This window comes from Pholcus phalangioides, unplaced genomic scaffold, assembly GCF_987345545.1.
Source record: "Pholcus phalangioides strain wild (caught in Gottingen) unplaced genomic scaffold, Ppha-v1.0 ptg000012l_1, whole genome shotgun sequence".
Taxonomy (NCBI): domain Eukaryota; kingdom Metazoa; phylum Arthropoda; class Arachnida; order Araneae; family Pholcidae; genus Pholcus; species Pholcus phalangioides.
Genome location: NW_028301605.1, coordinates 22,921,461 through 22,941,245, shown reverse-complemented (window position 1 = coordinate 22,941,245; position 19,785 = coordinate 22,921,461). Strand labels below are relative to the sequence as shown.

The window sequence follows — 19,785 nt, the reverse complement described above, 5'->3', positions numbered from 1 at the left end:
AATTCAGCATGATTACAAGGGAAAATAGCTATTCCATCCAAAATAGTCCAGAAAGATCGGAGCAGACCTCAAAAGAATTTCGAAGATAGTGGCCCGAGGACCAAGAAGGTAAAAATAAAAAATCTCTTGGAAGAACATAGAACCAGCGAGTTGTGCTATGCAGCACAAGCCAGTCTTACATCATCCGGCCAACGTACGGCCTCTAACATGAAATAGATGTCGAAAAATTTAGAGAGTTTGCAAACACTACTGCAAAGATTTTTGTGCAACTTTACAGTTGGTTTTACGTGCCAGTTACTGTTCACAAAGTTTTGGTTCTTGGTGCAGACAACATTTGCTACTTCCCGTTGGTCAGTTGACGGAGGAAGCACAAGAAGCCAGACATAAAGACTATAAGCAAGCCAGAGAATATAGATCAAGAAAAATTTCACGTCAAACAACTACTGAAGATATGATGAACTATCTTCTTACATCATCAGATCATCTAGTATCGTCTATAAGAGAACTGCCCACAAAAAACTGCCCCAAAAAAGGGAGCATTGCCAAAAGAGGTTTTGACTTTGCTGAAATTTAGCGAGACAGAAAAGGGAGAAAAAAGCAGATCCTCAGAGTCTTAGTGATTGACACTAGGCATAAGGTGGGTGCGTTTTAGGTAAATTTTTAACTTATATGCAAAATTACTGTACATAAACGTAAATTAATTCCGAGAATGAAATAATGCATATTTTTAAGTGTTTGTAGAATTGCGAGTATAAATTTGTAAGTATTTAATAATCAGCGGAGTTTGGTTGTTTTTTATGAAAAATTTCATTCCGATTTAAAATGTTCAATCGGCGATCAAGCCCCCAAATCATAGATTTTGTTTATTTGCACTGTTTATTTTTAATGTTTTGTGTTATAAAAGAATAATTTATTATTTTTTGAGTGAAAATCTTGATTTTTTACATATTAAACTTCAATTAAGTGTTCCCCCCAGTTTTCACGGCAATATTTTGTTTAGAATGTGCTGTGGTATTACTATTATTTTTTAAATATTATTCGTAATAAATATGAGTGATGCATTATTATTTTGGAGGCAGTCAATCAGAAAAGTAGGAAACATCAGTAAAAGATGGAAAGATTAATTAGAAATAAGTAATTATTTCATTGAAATGGAAAGAATTGCAAAAATGTAGAAAACGTAGTAATCATGCCAAAGTAGTTTTAAAATTACCAAACGTTATTATTATTAAATTATACTTCTCGGCCTGTGTGGATGCCTATTTTTGATGTGAAGCAAAAAGAATTTTTCAAAAATATTCATTAGTTTTCGAGAAAACATTTTTTTCCTCCTAAATTCGCTATATTGACGACCACTGTGCGCCGCTGGGGATTATACGTGGGTGTTTTTTTTTTCCTTTCTTCAAATTTCGCATGCGGTTTATGCACCACCGCGGATTATACACGGGAAAATACGGTATGTCAAATTTGCCATAAGGGTGCTCTTCTTTTAATGATGGGTACACGCAGTGCTCGCGACTAGAAAAAAGTTGAAGACCTCTGCTCTAAATCATGCATTGATTAAATTTTTATAAGATATTCTCTTCATGGCTTTTGTTCTTTAAATCTGTAGTCTGGAAAACGGATTTGAGTGATCATTACCAAACCCTCCTAGATACTACTTCTAGGAGGCTTTGTCATTACCCAATTCTATGTAAATTATATTCTAATATTTATTTTGTAAATTCAGTGTTTTTAAGAACAATATTATTAATTATTCCCAACTCAAGCTATATCTACAGAAATATATATTTTGCATAAATGATTCTGAATGTGATGGTGCTTTTGATGAATTTATTAAGCTTGAAACCATCATAAATAACCATGCATCATATCGTGATATTAACCAATCGTTCGTACGGTCCTTGAAAAAAAGTCCTTAAAATTGGAGTCCTTGAAAAAAAAAATACATGTTTTCGCCACCTTGGTTTTTTTTTACTCCGTAAGTGACGTCCTTAAAAAAAGTGCAAAGCACAGGGAAAAAGCTTTAGCCAATAACCCTGGATGATTGAAAGCATGCTCCCCCCCCCCTACCCCCCCCCCCCCCCCCAATTATTTTTAAGCCGGGTTTTCCTAAGATGTTTCTCTGCCGCGTGCAAAGTGAATCTCCCAGCGCGATACGGCGCCCATTCACCAATAAGAAAACAGGTTCGACTGTTTTCCTACAGAGCGCAACACAAGCCTCACGCCAGCGTTTTACGTCGGGTGTGATTGGCCGACTGCTAATGGAGGATTCAAATGCGTCGTGCGTGCGCCACGCGTTTCACCGATCTTCTCTTAATTTTTGTTGTTTTCTTTCACTTCCCTTTCAACCGGAACATGCAGACGACAGAGTAGCTGATGCTGCTCTGACCGTATGCTATATAGCCGCCGTGAGCTGATGCGCCACGGTAGGAAAACACAAACGCGTAGCTTGATTATGTAACACGTTTCTGTCGACGCAAAATGTTCCAGTTCGGTTCAAGTGGCGCCAGAAACCCCATGTTGGAATGTTTTCTCTGTTCGCGTGGAACCGGTCGGCCCTACACGATATGTAAATCGGCGTCGGCGTGCTCTCGCGGGAGCGCGACTTTATGCAGGTGTTCTGAAATTGGACCGACAAACTCAGTGTTGTTAGTAGACACCAAGAAAAACAAAAATTGCAATAGAACATGGTGTCGCAAACCACGTTGAGAGGGTGAAAATTTCGAAAAACGCATGCAGGTTTCGACGTCACGCTGGAACGACAAAAAAGTGCAATAATAACTACACAAAGATTTATTTGATTAATTATTACAACAGTTGTTGTGGAAGTGGTGGCCGCTGACGTCATTGCACAGTCTACAACGACGTAAAAAACGATTCCGGGACGCGAGCTCGAAGATACCAGGTATGCTTTTGATGACTGCCTCAGCGACGACAGTCCGCGCTGTGAGATCCTCCGGTGTGTCCCAAGCGTCGCTTAAACGTTTGATTTAAGATGATCCCATAGGAAAAAGTCACGCAGATTGAGATCCGCCGAACGTAGAGGATACTCATTGAAACAGACAACTAACTGTTACACGTGCTTACTACTGCAATAGCGCTTATTTACGTCGTCCGCAGCGCGTGATCCTTCCCCAGCGCATGTGTTTCGCGATGCAGCTTACGCCAGATATGGTGAGCGAACCCACGAACACATTCAGCGAACAACTGATATCCACTTTTCGTCTTTTCTGGACTCAGAGCCTGCATGCGTTTTTCGCGATTTTCACCCACTCAACGTGGTTTGCGACACCATGTTCCATTGCAATTTTTCTTCCTCTTGATGCCTACTAACAACCCCTCTGAGTTTGTCGGTCCATTAACAGAACACCCTGTATATTGTGAGGAGAGCCAAAAAAGATTTATCTGTGGTTTCTAATACCCCTATTAGAATTTTTAGTGCTCCATATTTGTTCCCCCCTTTTTTGTGCATTGTGCTTAGGGGCCATTCAAGTATTACGTCAACATCGATAGGGGGAAGGGGTTTCCGATTTGCTGACTTTTGATGACGAGGGGGGGGGGGGGGAAGGGGGATTTGTATAATGCTTACGTCATCAACCGCCCTTAATGAAAATATGAAATATTTTTAATGGCATCTTACTCGGTGCGCCAAAAACGAGAAAAACTTTCGATAGTTTATGAGCACTTGAAGTAACATTCCCTCCCCCATTGATAAGTGCCCTACAGAGCCACTTTAGTGATCTCTAAATGTTTCGCGGATCCTTCAAGTGCTCTGGAACTGTGCCACGCATCACTCAAGTGATCCGTAATTATATGCCGCGGATCACTTAAATAGTCTGAGAATGTGCCGCGGGTAACTTGAGTGATGTAGAACCGCACCGGGGACCACTTAAGTGCTTTCAAACTATGTCACGTCACTCAAGGGATCTCTAAATTGTCACGGCTTAAGTGTTGGAACCGTGTCCCGGGTCATTTAAGTGATCTGAAAATGTGCCACGAGCCGCTTAAATGCTCTGGAATTGTACCACGGGACAACAGCCCCTTACCACAGATGTTTAATTTTTACAGTATTTTGTGATTATATATATATATATATTTTTTTTTTTACCCCCCATATACTTCGAAAAAGTGTTCTCATGTTTGGTCAGGTGGGGTGGATAGATTGATGGAATATTAATGTGGGTATCTGTTTGGTATTTCAAGTTCAAGTACCCTGTTTTGGACAAAAAATTTTCTTGTAACCAAGTCATTTGTATTATTTTGCTTTGGCTCGGGTCAGTCTTACAGGATACTGAAGTAGTGATATGAAAAAAATATTAATTTCAAAATTAAAAAAAAAAAATCTAGGGATTTAATTATGTGCTATGATTGTGTTGGCTAAAGGGGGTGCTCTCCCCGTCCTACTTTTTATTCCTGTTTTCTCTTACTTTTTACAATTTTTTGAGTGGGAGCCTGGTTGGTTGGTTTTTATTAGAATGTAAGAAATATTTCTAATTAAAATTATTCAATATTTATTAATTAAATATGGGAATAGTGTTAATTGCATTAATAAATATTTTATTTTAATTATTGGGAGTTTAAATGATTTTTCAGAAATTTTATTGTTTTTAATGCTATTTAAACCAAAAAACCGGGTTAAACCAAAAAAAAAAAACCTGGTTTAAACCAATAAACCGTTTTCTTTTACCAACCCTGATTTTCAGTCAAAATTGGGCCAATAATTTCAGTTGAAGATGGTTTGATATTTTCAATCAAGAATGGGCTGATATTTTCTCTCTTTGTCAGAATGACTTTCAGTTGTATATGGGCTGATATTTTCAGTCAAAATTAGCCTGATATTTTCCGTCCTAAATGGGTTGATATTTTCATTTGAAAATTTTTTTATATTTTCAGTTGTAAATGGCTGATATTTGTAGTCAAGAATGGTAAAAGTACTTAAAAATGTAAAATTAATGACAATCATCTAACACGTGGGAAATTTACTTGCACAATGGAAATGATAGCCATGGCAAAATGATAACTTAATCATAACATTGCATGATTCATAATTCATGGAAACATCACAAAAAACGAAGTAATTGAACAAATAACTATGACTTACTCAAGAAATGTTAAATATGTTGTCCACCATGTTCAGGCTATGAGGTGAAAGCTCAAAAATTCTTGTTCAACAACAGATTAGAGTATGCCGTGGTTATGATGTGGATGTGCTTGCTGTTCATCTTTATTAAACCAAACGTGCCCGCACGTTAATATTCCTGAGGAACTTCTAACATATAGGGGATGCGCTGGAGACTGCAATTCACCAATCGCATCACAACATTTTGAGGTGCCCTCCCCCTTCAACAGCCAGAAGTTGCAAGGGTTAAGATGCATCCTGTTATTGTCAAAATGGGTCTTCAGCAGCTGCTTTGCTGGTATTGCAATGTGTATCTTGATAGAAGTTGTTCTATTCACACACTGATGCTGTGGAAGTGCTGAAATGATGTGGTTGCACAAAATAGATTATACTACTGGCCAAGTACAGCATCACATCTACTTGCACATTTTGAACTACTTGCACTTTTTTTTTTGCCAAATTTTCATTGCTTCAGGAGTATCAATGCAAATTTTCAAGTCATTCTGACCAGTAGTTGTATATATTGTATAGTTTTGGAATCAAAACTTTAATTACAGTCACTTTGTATATAACTGATTATTTTTCATAAATTTGTTACAGTTGAACATTGATTAACTGGGCTTAACGGTGAAACTATAAAAAAACAACTATTGAATATTAAGACTGGGAGCTATACAGTAGGAAATGTGCTACTTCTTATAGGAAATAAAATTAAAATGTCTGAGGTAATGTAATTACTAGTACACTAGTCTGTTTTTTAAGGACAGCTGGTGTCGATTATAGGACCACTTGCCCCTAGCATAATGGTATCTACTGTTGCTGCTTCTTTGTGAAGGGAAAAAGAAATCCTGTGAGATAATACCTCTACATTTAGATGTGCGATGCAATCCTTATTCATGAATTTGCTTAAGATATATAGAGCATCAGAATCCAAAGGTTAGAAAATGCGGTAAGAAGGAGAAATTTTGGCTTCTGTATATAACTTTAAATAACTAAGATATTTCATATGAAAAAAATACATATATTCAGGCCACTTTTATGAGACTTTTTGAAAAAAAAAAACCACTTATACCATCTTATGTCATTTAAAGATATACCATCAGAATGTAGCCCGAGAATATAAAATGTGGTAAAAATGAAAAATTTTGGCTAATAATAAACTAGTATGATATTTTTCATGGAAAAAAATTATATTTAGGCCACTTTTTTCATTTGATTTTTTAAGAAAAACCACTTGGTTTAAACCAAACAACCCTGGATAGGATGTTTGCAAAAATTTGATATTTGCAAAATCTGAAAAAATGTGAAAAAGGATTTAAAATATCCTATTAACTATAATCAAATGTAAATCTTGCTGTCAAGTTGGAAATATATTAAATAATTTTATACATTCTATAGTTAAAAAATTTAACTAAATAAATTATAAACTAAATAATTTATTATTTTGACTTAATTTTCTAATATAACTATAATTTATTTCTTTCTTTGATATACATTTTATGCACTGTAGACAGGAAAAATAACACCTTTCTCTGTGTTGAGATAGTTTGAGCTTTATGTAGCTTTATAGCTACTGCAGACCTTGATTTATTAAGACTTTTGGATATTTATACATATTTTTTTGCGTAAATTAGCTGAATTATGTAAACCACTACTACTTAACCGTACAAACACCTTGTATACATTCATGCCTTGGTGGAATTTACATAATTTTAAAACTGCACCCGTCACCTCAGACATCTGCTTCCAAACCTAAATCCTTCCTGTACTTTCATATGCCTGAAATCTAGGACCCCCCCCCCCCCATACTCTCTCAAACATAGGCAAATTAGAATTTATTCAAAATAAATCCAACAGCTTCATTCTTAACTGTTGGTCATCCTCTGCCTCCGTCACTGAACTCAAGTGCCAACTCAATATGCAACTGCTTTTTACCCGTAGATATATCTCTCGACTATCTTTCCTTTTTAAAATTCTCCACAGCCATTTTCATATTGACACCTCGAATTTTCTAATTCCAGCTTCATATTTTTCAAAAAGAATTAACCATTCAAAAAAATTGAAACCTATCTTTGCATCCACAGATTGTTTCAAATTTAGTTTCTTTCCTCGAACAATAACTGACTGGAACAACCTCCCATCAAACGTTATTGATTGTACAACAGTTTCTGATTTCCTTTGTAACTTCAATCGTCTCTGTCAAACTTCACCGCATTCCCTTGTATAGGTCTCGACCAAGCAATATTGAATGAATAAATAAATATAAATAGTAGAGCGCAAAAAGTATTTTTGTATCCTTTGATCCTTGTATATGTGAAACTGTGATAATCATGAAAAATTAATGAATCACACTGCAAAACAGGATATTGCAATGCAAAAGCAACAGCACAGTTTTTCAATCTCTGAACTTACAGAGAAATGTGCGTTTATATCTTGTGTTCGGTTGATGATCATCAAATTAGATCAATAAGTCAGGATTTTTGACAAATCGAAAAAAAATATATAAACAAATTCACACGCTCCAGCAAAATTACCCAGGAGCGAAGAAAACATTTTTTAAGCAAAAAAACTGCCAAAATAATATTTTCAGGGCCTATTCTTTTCTGGGCTTTGGTGACTTTTTCCATGTTGATGGAAATGCTAACATAAGTTCCGAAAACTAAAATTTTGCGTTGTCCTTAGACAGCAAGTCAGACATCACACATAGAAAAGTTTAAGCGCCAATACAATTTTTTAGTCACTATAGCAACCTGGAGCTGGGGATTTATCATGCCGTGTAATACGTCAGCATTAGCATATAAAAATAAAGGTCACTGGTTCCGTGGGCCAGAGAATGATGGGTACATTGCTTATAATCAATTTTTTTTGCTGAATTTTGATTTTTTTTATTTGCGAAATTTACATATCCCTAGTCATGATGTCTCATTTCTTTCCGAACTACATCTCGATCTCCGCTTGGTTATCCAGGCTTTCGTACTTCGTATGAACAGCAGAGAGTGACATCGTTTCTCTCTACATAATGTGTCAAATATCAAAAATTTGATATCCCGTCAAAACATCACTGACAAAAATATTGCTGAAAATAGAAAAATTATAGCATTTCCCCCCCCCCTCCGCATATAATTAGCAGATTATGTGTTGAAAGGATATCAGATTTTCTTAATGCTCTTTATTATTTTACTAGCTATAATACCCGGCGCTGCCCAGGTTTTCTTCAATGAGGCTTTTTGGATCTGGATATATGCTGTTGGCAGCTCAAATGATCTTGAAATGATCATTTGTGGGCCACTTCTGTGGTTTTGTTTTTCCTGACCACAGAGATAACTCTGAGGATCATTGGTTAGCATGTGTGTTTTAAGGATCTGATTCGTGGTTATGCTATTGACGACTGCCATTGTCTTTGAAAAAAAGGAGACATGAACATATGCAAGCCATTCTAATCGTTGTATTGTTCGGGTGTAATGCAACTCCAGGAGGTGTTACATCAAGGGTGTTCAACAACATTTAGTAGAGTGTGGGCTATTTCATTGATTTTTAAATGTGTCGCGGGTCACTTAAGCTAACCTGTAAATATGTCTGTGTCAATTGAATACTCTGGAACTGTGCCGCGGTGATCTGTAAATTTTCCGCGGGTCAGCTGAATGATCTGGGAATGTGCAGCACACTTAAAGAATGTGGAACTGTGGCGCAGGTTACATGAGTGATCTTTAAATGTTTCATGGGTCGATTGAGTGCTCTGAAACTGTGCTGCAGTGACCTGTAAATATGTGGAGATAAATTTACTGATGGAGATACATTTACTGATCAGTGAATGTGCCACAGGTCACTTGAGTGGTCTGGAACTCTACCGTGAATCACTTAAGTGTTGGTGGACAGTGTTGCGCAGGTCACTCAAGTGATCTAGGTATGTGTCACAGCCCACTTAAGTGTAGTGTAGCAGCAGCTCAGGTGACTTGGGTAATCTGTAAATGCGACGCGAGCCACTTGAATGACCTGAAACTGTGCCATGTGGTCTCTTGAAAGATCTGGAAGTGTCGCTTAGTTCATTTTTACAAAATTAGGTTTGAAAATTTGGGCCACAACAGATGACTCTAGGGCCACATTTTCCCCACGGGCAATGGGTTAAGCATGGATGTGCTACATTTCTATGGCACCTAGACAGATTTTTTTTTCTTCGAAAAAGCACTGGTGGAAAATGGATCATGAGATCAAGTAACAATAGAAATTTCATTAATTTCTTTTTAGTTTTGCTATTTACATTGTTTTCGATCCCACATTCCATGGAAATGAAAGATTTTTAAATTTGTTATAATTTGAGTTTCTTGAAATGTAGATATATAATGCTGTAATTAAAATATATCAGGTGTGAATCTCTCAATGGCACAACATTTTTAAATGCCACGGTAATTTGGGAATTCCATTTTTTTCCCCTCCTATTTTTTGTCAATGATATTCCTATTTGTCTTCCTTTTTTTTTCAAATTTTCACTCCTTGGCCTAAATAATTCTTTTTGAAGAAACACTTCAAAAAGCAATGATACTTATTTGCACTTACAAAATTTCTTGATCGTAATTAACATCTTCATTTTCATCAGTGAGAAAAGAGCTGAAACTTTGGATGGTAATTTTGTTATCATGTTCGGAGAGTTTCATATAAAGGAGGTTTTGATAATTTAGGTTCTCTTCTGTATTTTTATCCATATGACTTGGTGATTAATTTTTAATTTTCAAAATGATCTCGGATTTCATTGACAATATTTCTGTTTCGTAGAGCGTGCAGATTTCTGCTATGGTTGTTCAGATGGCTCCTATCTGGTTCTATGATAAAGCAGAACTCAGGAGGTCACCTTCTATTTTAGATGGCATTGACATCGAACGTGAGAGCAGATATAGAAGAGAAGGTGCTCGCTGCATCATCAGCATTGGTACCAAAATGGGACTGTATCCTTTTCTACATTCTCTGTTAATATGTTTTTGTTCCTGAACTTGCATGTGCCTTGTATATTTTCCATAAATGTATTTACTCTCATCTCAAAATAATGTGTGTATATATGTTTGTGTGTGTGTATATATATATATAATTTTAATTTATTTTTTAATATGATTCCTATGTATTCCCAAGAGATTTGTAAGATCTGTTCAGGGAATTTGTTAGTGATAGTAGACATCCATGCCCAAACAGGGATTCCAACCCAGACCTGCAGTCAGAGGCTAGCTCCTTAACCACCAGACTGCCGCTCCCTAACCACATGTGCAGCTACATTACTGATGTGATACATTAGGACCCACTTGTAACTAGCACATTAGTTTTCGCAAGAGTGGAGAAATGAGCATAAAAAAGCTATGAGGGATTGAATAATCAATCTCCTAAATATTTGATTACTTTTTTTTTCTTGTTCATTTTACATTCATGTTAACATTTTGCAGGAAATCTTGAATAGCTGCATGTTGCGTCAGTTAACAATCATTAAGCACATCAAATATTTGTACAGTCAGACTCGCTATAACAAACACAGATTTCAAATTTTTACATAACTTATAATGAGGTTTTACCATTTACTGTGAATTTCATATTGTTTATCTATGCTTATATAGGATGTATGGATATAACAAAGTTTGTGTAGCCTATAACAAATACTTTTGCAGTTTTTCCTTTGACTTTGTTATAAACTTCGCGGCCATCATTTGATGAAAATTGTTTTTTGGGTTTTAATAAACTGGATCAAGACTTTGATCCAGTTATCAATTCTTCTGATGATGCCAACCACTAGTGTTGGGGAAACGTTGAGAACTAACTGAAACAGACGACGGTCTTTGAACCCGAAAAACAATTTTCATACTTGTTAAGCATCGCAATTCCTGAAATTGTTCATTATTTAAAAACTGATTTGGCAAGCATTTTCAATGGCCACAATCTCCTCACCTGGATCCTATTATATACATAATTTATGTTTGGGGAAAATCCCTAAATTTAAAACATGAAGTTTTTGTATTAATTATTGCTAGTTTTTCCCTTGATATTACCAAAAGACGATATGATACCATGGCTACTGCAGTCGTGTATTTCCACAGGTTCTACATGTTCCATTCCTTTAAACAATTCCCAAGATTTGTGAGTATCTTGTAATATTAATTTGTTTTCCATTATATTTCATGATTCTCAATTTTTATCATACAATTATGTATAATTACGGTTTCATTTATTTTCAATGAAGCTTACAGCCTGTTGTTGTCTTTTCCTCTCTGGAAAAGTCGAGGAGACCCCAAAGAAATGCAAGGATCTCATCAAAGTTGTCAAAAGTTACTTGACTGATTCCCAATTTGCCCAGTTTGGAGATGACCCAAAGGTCAGAGGTCTTTCAATTATCAAAACTTTCATGTTCATGAATATTTTATTGATTAGAGAAAATTTTACTTTATTGAACTCTACTGTAATTTTCCTGAAAGTTGTGTATAGCAGAGTTACACCCCTGTGAATGAGTGAAATAGTTGAACGATATCATAGACAAGCAGAAAAGGGATGAATAATTTGTAGACTCTTGCTGACAGCTAAAGGCAAATAGAAATCAATATAGATTTCTTATTTATTTTTCTGATATACAATTATGTAGCGGCTACATGAATTGGCAGAAAACATGGTTCATAGACCGTCTGTTAAAGAACTCTGGTTTATAGCCTTTTTCCCCTATGATCCATTATTAGTCATGAACATACTGTATTTACTTGAATTCAAGAAGCAACTGGGTTAAACCTAATTTTTTGGCTGCTGCGTAGTTTTCTTAATTAATTTCTTCTTAACCCTACATGCACCTCCTAAACATTCCTCTGGAGAATTTACAATCAGCTTGACAATTTACAATTGACTGACAGTCTTGCACAAGGACATAGCTAGCTGTTATCATTTTTAATAGCTTTGTAAAATCACCTTGACCTTTTAGTAGATTGTCATCAGACAGATGTCCACAGTAACCCAGGTGGATAAGATATTTGCCTACTGCACGAAAGGATGTTGAGAAGTGTCATAAGTGTGATAAATGATTTTTACTTGTCAGAATTTTTTCAGTCATGGAGGTTCAACATAAACAGTGATAAGATGACAATTCATTGCTACTGTGGGACCCCCTCCCCCCCAATGAGTGGTTAGCACATCAAGCTTTCTGTCAGACACATATGAAAGGAAAAATATCAAGTTGGACACTGCTGTTCAGAATAAGCAATAAACTGTAGGTTTCAGTCTAATTGGCCTTCATGTGCACAAAATGGCTGGAGTGACAAAAATGATCAAATGATTATTATCTTCCAGTAAATAAGTCAATGTGAAAATTGTTAATGGAAGTTTAGAAATGGTCTAACTGTTGATTCCAAATTAGAATTAAATTTAAAAGTTATTGGGTTTTTTGGCCGACATGAAGTACAGTTTTTGTCTTTCGACGTTTCGTTCGCACGAGGACAAACATTTTCAAAAATTTCAATTTTAATTTACACGATGGCTACGAATAAACCATCGTGCAAATAGGTGTGCATAGGTGAAGCAACAGTTTAACAAAGCAGTTGGATACATAGGCCTATTCTAGGTTTCGTGATTCTGATGCTACCCAATATCTGTCTTCTGTATTTTTAGGACACGCAGAGGCATAAAGAATGTTTACAAAGTTTTGCAAAGAGCTAGAAATGAAAGTGCTTCATTTATCAAAATGATGACGCTGGCATTGAATAGTAAAATAAAAACAAATCTCTTTAAAAGGGATGGATAGCGTAGTAAAACCATCTTGTTTACCTTTACTTATTTACATTGGACCTTGCAATTTACAAATTTTATACTGTGTTTTTCAAAGTCATCTTGAAGGTGTGGCATTCTTAAATACTTAAATTTCGTTATAATTTGCTGTGTTGAAAAGTGTTGACAGACTCTCGGTACTTTGTAAGACTCCTAAATATAATGTAATATACATTGTGTAAGAAGAGACAAAAAATAATTATCCGTAGTTGCTAGTACACTGTTTTGGTCCAGAATTGTGTTTTTACCAAGTCATTTATGTCATTTTGCTTTGGCTTGAGTCAATCTTATAGGATACTGAAATAGTGCTATAAAAAAATTTAATTTTAAAATTAAAAAAAAAATTAGTTTTCATAATGCTATGATTGTTTTTTTGTTTTGTTTTTTTTGGGGATGGGGTACAGCCTGTCATACTTTTTCTAATTTTTTAAGTGAGAGTTCTGTATCTTTCTTTTATATTTAGGTTACGTATCCATTGCATGTATGAGATTAATTTATTAGCTGTTTGACATATTGTTGATACAAATGTGCATATCTCAATTGTCTTACCAAACATTTTTTATTGTACCATAGGAAGAAGTTATGACTTTGGAAAGGATTTTGTTGCAAACAATCAAGTTTGATTTGCAAGTTGACCACCCATATGGTTATTTATTGAAATATGCCAAGTGTTTGAAAGGTAAGATATCAATCTTTGGTAGTAGAACGCATTGGTTGATGAGCGACATCGATTTTGACACTGTTGGACAAATTGTTTGTAAAAATTACCTAATAGAATCAGGCACACGTGTGTTTGTTGTATTGTTTATTGAGAGATCTGTAATTATATATGAGGGGTCTAGAGTGTGGACAAAGGGTTTAAGTGCAATTTTTAAAATCTTAAGTTAAGCATGAGGAAGCATGTATACCCTACATTATATTTGTACTCAAATTTAAAGCTGGAAGCCCTTTCCAAAAAATATTTTTTAAAAACTTGACATGGTATGGGGGGGGGGGGCAACCATGTTTACAGACAGCTACTTCTAGTGGTAAACCAACAAATTTTTGTGGTAACAAAATCTAGTGGTAAACGTAATTATACTTGAAAAAAGTATATTTATGTCTTTAATAATAAAAAGTATGTCTTATTTTTAGTGAGGCCATGCAAAATTTTTCATTTGAAGTTATTATTTTTGAGAAAAAAAGCAAAATTTCCAATTTCAAACCTTTTTTGTATGAAATTTCATTTTTTTATTTGCGAAGATTCCGTATCTCTAGTGATGTATTAAGGATGGCACAGATATTATTGGAGGGGACATATTCTTAGTATAATGCTTATAATGGGTGCTTTAAACAAAGCAGTGAAGTATGAGGCTGTTTGAGTAAAGACTTGTCAGTACCACTGGGATAGAGTAAAAATGGAATTAATTTGATTAAAAATCAAATTAATTCCACCAGAAGGTAAGTTATATGGAAATTATTTGCAGTGCATATATTTTCAGGTAAAGATTATTTTAAGAATTTTTTTCTGTGGGAGTTGTTGCATCCAACAGAGATCTTGGAATTAAGATAAGTTTGATGAGACAGTTCTGGTGTTCATGCATTCAACAGAAATTCATTTTTTGCATGTCTTTCATGCCAGAGAAACTTATCCAGAAATGATGCGCTTTACTGTGCTTTTCATTTTGGTATCATGTTTGTTCATTATATTGTTGACTTTTATTTCTTGATTCACAGTTATACATAATACATTTATTAATATATATATTTTTTATTTTGGAATTAAAAGATTTCAAAAAATATGTATAAGAAACTTGATTGAATTATTTTTGAAATTTCAAAAAGATATCTTTTCGGGTTACTGGATACTTTATCTTTATCTGAAACCGACTATAGCTCAGGCCTACCACAATGAAGTGATTTTCTGCCGTTTACCCAATTGGGTGAGCTATAGCGGAAAAATGAGCCTCAACATCACAGCCTTTCCGAGAGCCAGACGTCCCTCCCAATCTCCCACAACGCTCCCGCCTCTCGCACCAACAACGCTGCAGCCGCCATAGCGCAACCCGATCCCCATATCCAAAAAAAAAATACATATATTAACTTATCCATGCTTTAGATCAATGTCTCGCGACAACAGTCCTTGGTGGAACATGGTCTTAACAGTAGCATGGCAAATATTCAAAATCAAAAATGTACAACAGAGAATTTGGAAAGCTTTAATTCTCACGCTGGTGGGCCTTAGCGCCAGGCACCAGCGGGTATTCCTTGAGAGCCAAAGAAATTCTCACACTGGTGGGCCTCCTAGTGCCAGGCACCAGCGGGTATTCCCTGAGAGCCAAAGAAATTCTCACGCTGGTGGGCCTCCTAGTGCCAGGCACCAACGGGTATCCTCAAGAAAAATATAGAAATTCTCACGCTGGTGGGCCTTCCTAGCGCCAGGCACCAGCGGGTTTCCTCTAGAAGGATATAGAAATTCTCACGCTGGTGGGCTACCTAGTGCCAGGCACCAGCGGGTATCGCCCAGAAAGATATAGAAATTCTCACGCTGATGGGCCACCAAGCGCCAGGCAACAGCGGGTATCATCCAGGAGCAACAAAAGAAGTTCTCACGCTAGTGGGCCTCCTATCGCCAGGCACCAGCGGGTCTCCTCTACAGAGATAGAAATTCTCACACTGATGGGCTACCTAAGATAGGCACCAGCAGGTTTCCATTAATATATCAAATAAGATGAAAATTATTGTCTCACCAAATTCATTAAATTTTTTCAATTTATTCCAAAAGGTGTGTGTGTGTTTTTTTTTTTGTTTTTTTTTTTTTACCTTGGGGGTTACTGGATACTAGCAAACTGATATGCCTCTCCCATTTTATTTGTTTACTTTACCATTCTACAAATGATATATCACTTTCTTGAACTATATTTTCAGGTGATAAAACAAAGCTTCAGAATATGGTGCAAATGGCTTGGACATTCATTAATGACAGGTAGGATATATTTTCGTGCATGCATGTTATGATATATATCAGCGTTTCCCCAACCTTTTTGTCCCATCGCCCCTTCTTCAGAAATTTTTTCCTCCCATCCTTCCCAACACAATTTAACCCATAGGATCCTGTTATACCCGTAGCTTCTATCGCCCCTCTGGAACATTCCATCGTCCCCCCAGGGGGCATTAACACCCACGTTGGGAATCAATGATATATATGATGCAAATGCTATATATGAATCAAAAGCTAGTAAGTTTGCAGCAACAGTGCCTGAGGAAATTAAATTCTGTTTGAAAAAATATTTATTGAAAAAAAAAGCATGTAGATTTATTTTTAAATATTTATTATGTTCTGACTTTTCAGCTTGTGCACTACCTTGTGTCTTCAATGGGAACCTGAGATTATCGCTATTGCTTTGATGTACCTTGCTGGCAAACTGAGCAGGTTTGAAGTCATAGATTGGGTTGGACGAACAAGCAAGCATGGTTATTGGTGGGACATGTATGTGGAAGGCATGACCACTGAGCTTCTTGAAGGTGACAACTTAATTATTCTGATAAACTTACACCAATTTAAATCACAAAATTTAAAATTTTATTTTACCTTTATATAACTTCAATGATATTGAAATAAAAGTAACCTAGTATGGTATGCATGTTATTGATATGTGGTAAAGTTTGTGATTGAAAGAAGTATAGAAGAGTTCTGACAATTATAGACTTGAATCCAAAACGTAGATACAGTGCAGAAAAATAGCTGTTCTTTCTATAGATTTTGTTGATGGGAAAAATTGCAGAAAAATATAGGGAGCTAAACTTACAAGGAAAGGGTCCCAAGGTGACGTCTTCAAAAAGTTTTGAAAAAATTACCACTGATTCTACTCATTTACATATGTGCAGAAATATCAAAAAAATCTCTTGGGTCACTCAAAAAAAGAATTGTAAATGTTAATATTTTGAACGGCAGTAGAAGCAAGAATGAATTTTAAAATCCTGTAACTAGAGTGACATTCAAACAACACATGATCAAGTTCAGCATACAAAAGGGAAGAAAATGAAGCACTAGAGTGTGTGAAGAAAGTGGAAAGAAAATTTTGAACAGATGTCACTAAGAAGCAGGAGAGGTGAGGCTTTATATTTTGGCTTTAATAATTGCCTTCCACTGCTAATTTTTTTAAATGTGTTTCTGTGTGAAATGAGTGTACTTAAATATTTTCATAGTTTTTGAAGACGAAAACTTGGGATCCTTTCCTTGTTAGATATATCTGCATTCTGAGTATTTTCAATGCATTACAATGGAGCATAGGGGGTTCCCTGATGGGGAAAAGAGTTTTTGTATAAATTCTTGAATTCTATGATCTAATTTGCTGATTTTCATTAGTTATAGATGTTACACAACATAAGTATCACTGGACTTGAAATTTTAATATTAAAAGTAAAAAAAAAGTTTGCTTGTTTTTTTACCAAAACGCATCAAATCTGAGAAATGATAATACAAATGTGTAAATTATATTGTTACGAACTTTCGACGATAGATGGCACGATTTGTTCGATAGAAATATCGATGATACTGGTTTCGGTCTAAGCGCAGACACATGCGATTGGCGGAGAACTGGCAGGGCGTGTAGAGAAAAATCTAGAAAGTCCCACCCCTCCATACGGTAGCGCCGCCGACTAGGAAACTGTGAAATGGAATTTTGTGGAATGTTCTTTTTCTCGAAGTTTCTATCCGGGTTATAAATACCGTGGTGCTCACAAGATGGCAGACTAAGAGAGGCTAGACAGGCACAAGGAGATTCAGTCAGTTGTGTTTAAACTTTGCGAGAAAGTTGTTAGCTCTCTGATTAGCCTGTAAATACGTGTAAATTGTTGTTCTGTAAATAAATCTGTGTTTGTCCGTCGAACTGCTTCTTGTTTTGCAACCTAATGTTCTTTTTCACAGTTTCCTAGTCGGCGGCGCTACCGTATGGAGGGGGCGGGACTTTCTAGATTTTTCTCTACACGCCCTGCCAGTTCTCCGCCAATCGCATGTGTCTGCGCTTAGACCGAAACCAGTATCATCAATATTTCTGAATCGATATTTCTATCGAACAAATCGCGCCATCTATCGTCGAAAGTTCGTAAAAATATTAAGCAACATCATGCAAGTCAGAGACACAATAAATACAGCCATCAATTGTGCAAGAAACAATCTTGTCAATATATGTTTTTCATTTAGTTGAATGCTGAATGACTCTTTGGTTGTATATGAGTAAAGCTTGAAACCTGCACCATCTGCGATACAGTGTTGCCATCAGGCACTCACTTTGAAGATTGGTTGAAGGGGGGGGGGGGGGTTCCTCGTGAATAAAAACACTTTTTTTTCCACAAGAAAAATGTTAATCCATGAAGTTAATTTAAGCTGAACGACCTTTTATATTGCATAAACACAGATTCTTGGTGTGTGTGTGTGTTAATATTTTCTTGCTAGCAGTTCGTTTGCAGTTTATTCATTAATTGCTTAATTAAATTTGAGAGAAAGTGAAAAAAATGGGTGGATGATATGAAAATATGCATTATTAATGATTAACAAGATTTGTTTTAATTAATAAACAGTCAGTTTATTTAAACGAAAAAAATTTATTTTAAAAATAAAATCTGATTTAAATTTTAAAAAAACCTGATTTTTTTTATACATGATCTTTCTATATCTATTCATCTTCTCTACCTGTTTTGATATAGATGTAATGGAAACCAATATTGGTGAAATTGTTCTTAATAGGAATTTTTGATTAGTGTGGTTGGTGAAAGTTATATTCTGGTTTCAGGTAATGAAAAATTATTTGAATTCCAAAGCATATTTATACATGTATTTGTATGGAAAGTTTGTTTCAGAACATCTTTCTGTGTTATTTATAGAGGAAAATAAGAAACTATAGAAGTATTTTTGCCACGCTTATTTTTGTTTGTCAAATTACCTTCTGTGTATTCATGTTTGGAGTCGATACTATTTGTGGCTGCATTATTGAAGTGTGATCTTGATAGCATAATTTTTCTTGCTGCTGCTTCAGTGTAAAGTGTGATCGCTGCAGTACTAAAGAGGAACAAAGAGCAACAGATGGATTTTTTGTGGTTGTAAAGTGTTCAAAGAGCTGAAACTTATTATTAAACTTATAACACAATATTGGTATACAGTGCTTTAATATGAAGAAGTATGTATGGTTGGTGGTGGAAGTTCGCGTGGTTCGGGTAGTTCAAAAGTGGTCATCCAAAAATGACGTAAAAAAGTAATTGGGACACTTGTCAACATCCATCACTGATACAGCAAGCTGGAGAAATTTTAATGTTTCACAATGGTCTATTATGGCAAACCAGCAAGTTAACATAGATAATGTAGTGCTTTCAGATTATATGTATGTAATAGTTCTGATAATCAAATTGTCTATGGGGATTTAATTTTGGACTTTTTCCTCATAAAGTAGTTTGCAATGAAAGTAAGGGATTTATACAGAGTCAGTATCTACTTATTTTAGTGAGTAACAATAATTGTATTCATCCATATTAGTATGTGACTTGTGGTATATGTGTTTGCTTGGGTATAGCACAGAAGTTTTAAAGGCAATATTTATCTAATAATACTTGCTTGTGTTCCTTATATATCATGATGGAATAATCGTAGATTCAAAATATACACAGCTAATTACTGTCTCTGATTTGGTCTAAAGAAATCACCCAAAATACTGTATGTGCTTATATATACACACTTATTGAGTTTCTAATGTTATAAATAATGTTTCAGACATATGCCATCAAGTTCTGGACCTTTATTCAACACCAGCTGATACTCCACAAGATTCGCCGCCAGCTACTCCTCCAACCAAATCAAATATTCGTAGAATACCACAACAAACTCAGCCAGTGAGTTTTATTTTTGTGATCAC

At 35.5% G+C, this 19,785-nt stretch overlaps 1 protein-coding gene across 2 annotated transcripts in view; it reads left to right on the top strand.

The window, feature by feature from the left end:
* CycK (cyclin K) overlaps positions 1 to 19,785 on the top strand; it is a 62,639-nt gene that overhangs the window by 20,548 nt on the left and 22,306 nt on the right. For both annotated transcript variants that reach the window (XM_089240385.1, XM_089240384.1), the window contains exons 2-8: positions 9,893 to 10,062; positions 11,152 to 11,233; positions 11,337 to 11,468; positions 13,472 to 13,577; positions 15,806 to 15,863; positions 16,230 to 16,402; positions 19,644 to 19,762. In XM_089240385.1, coding sequence (XP_089096511.1) covers positions 9,911 to 10,062; positions 11,152 to 11,233; positions 11,337 to 11,468; positions 13,472 to 13,577; positions 15,806 to 15,863; positions 16,230 to 16,402; positions 19,644 to 19,762 — 822 coding nt within the window. In that variant the 5' untranslated portion in view covers positions 9,893 to 9,910. The remainder of the gene's footprint in view (positions 1 to 9,892; positions 10,063 to 11,151; positions 11,234 to 11,336; positions 11,469 to 13,471; positions 13,578 to 15,805; positions 15,864 to 16,229; positions 16,403 to 19,643; positions 19,763 to 19,785) is intronic.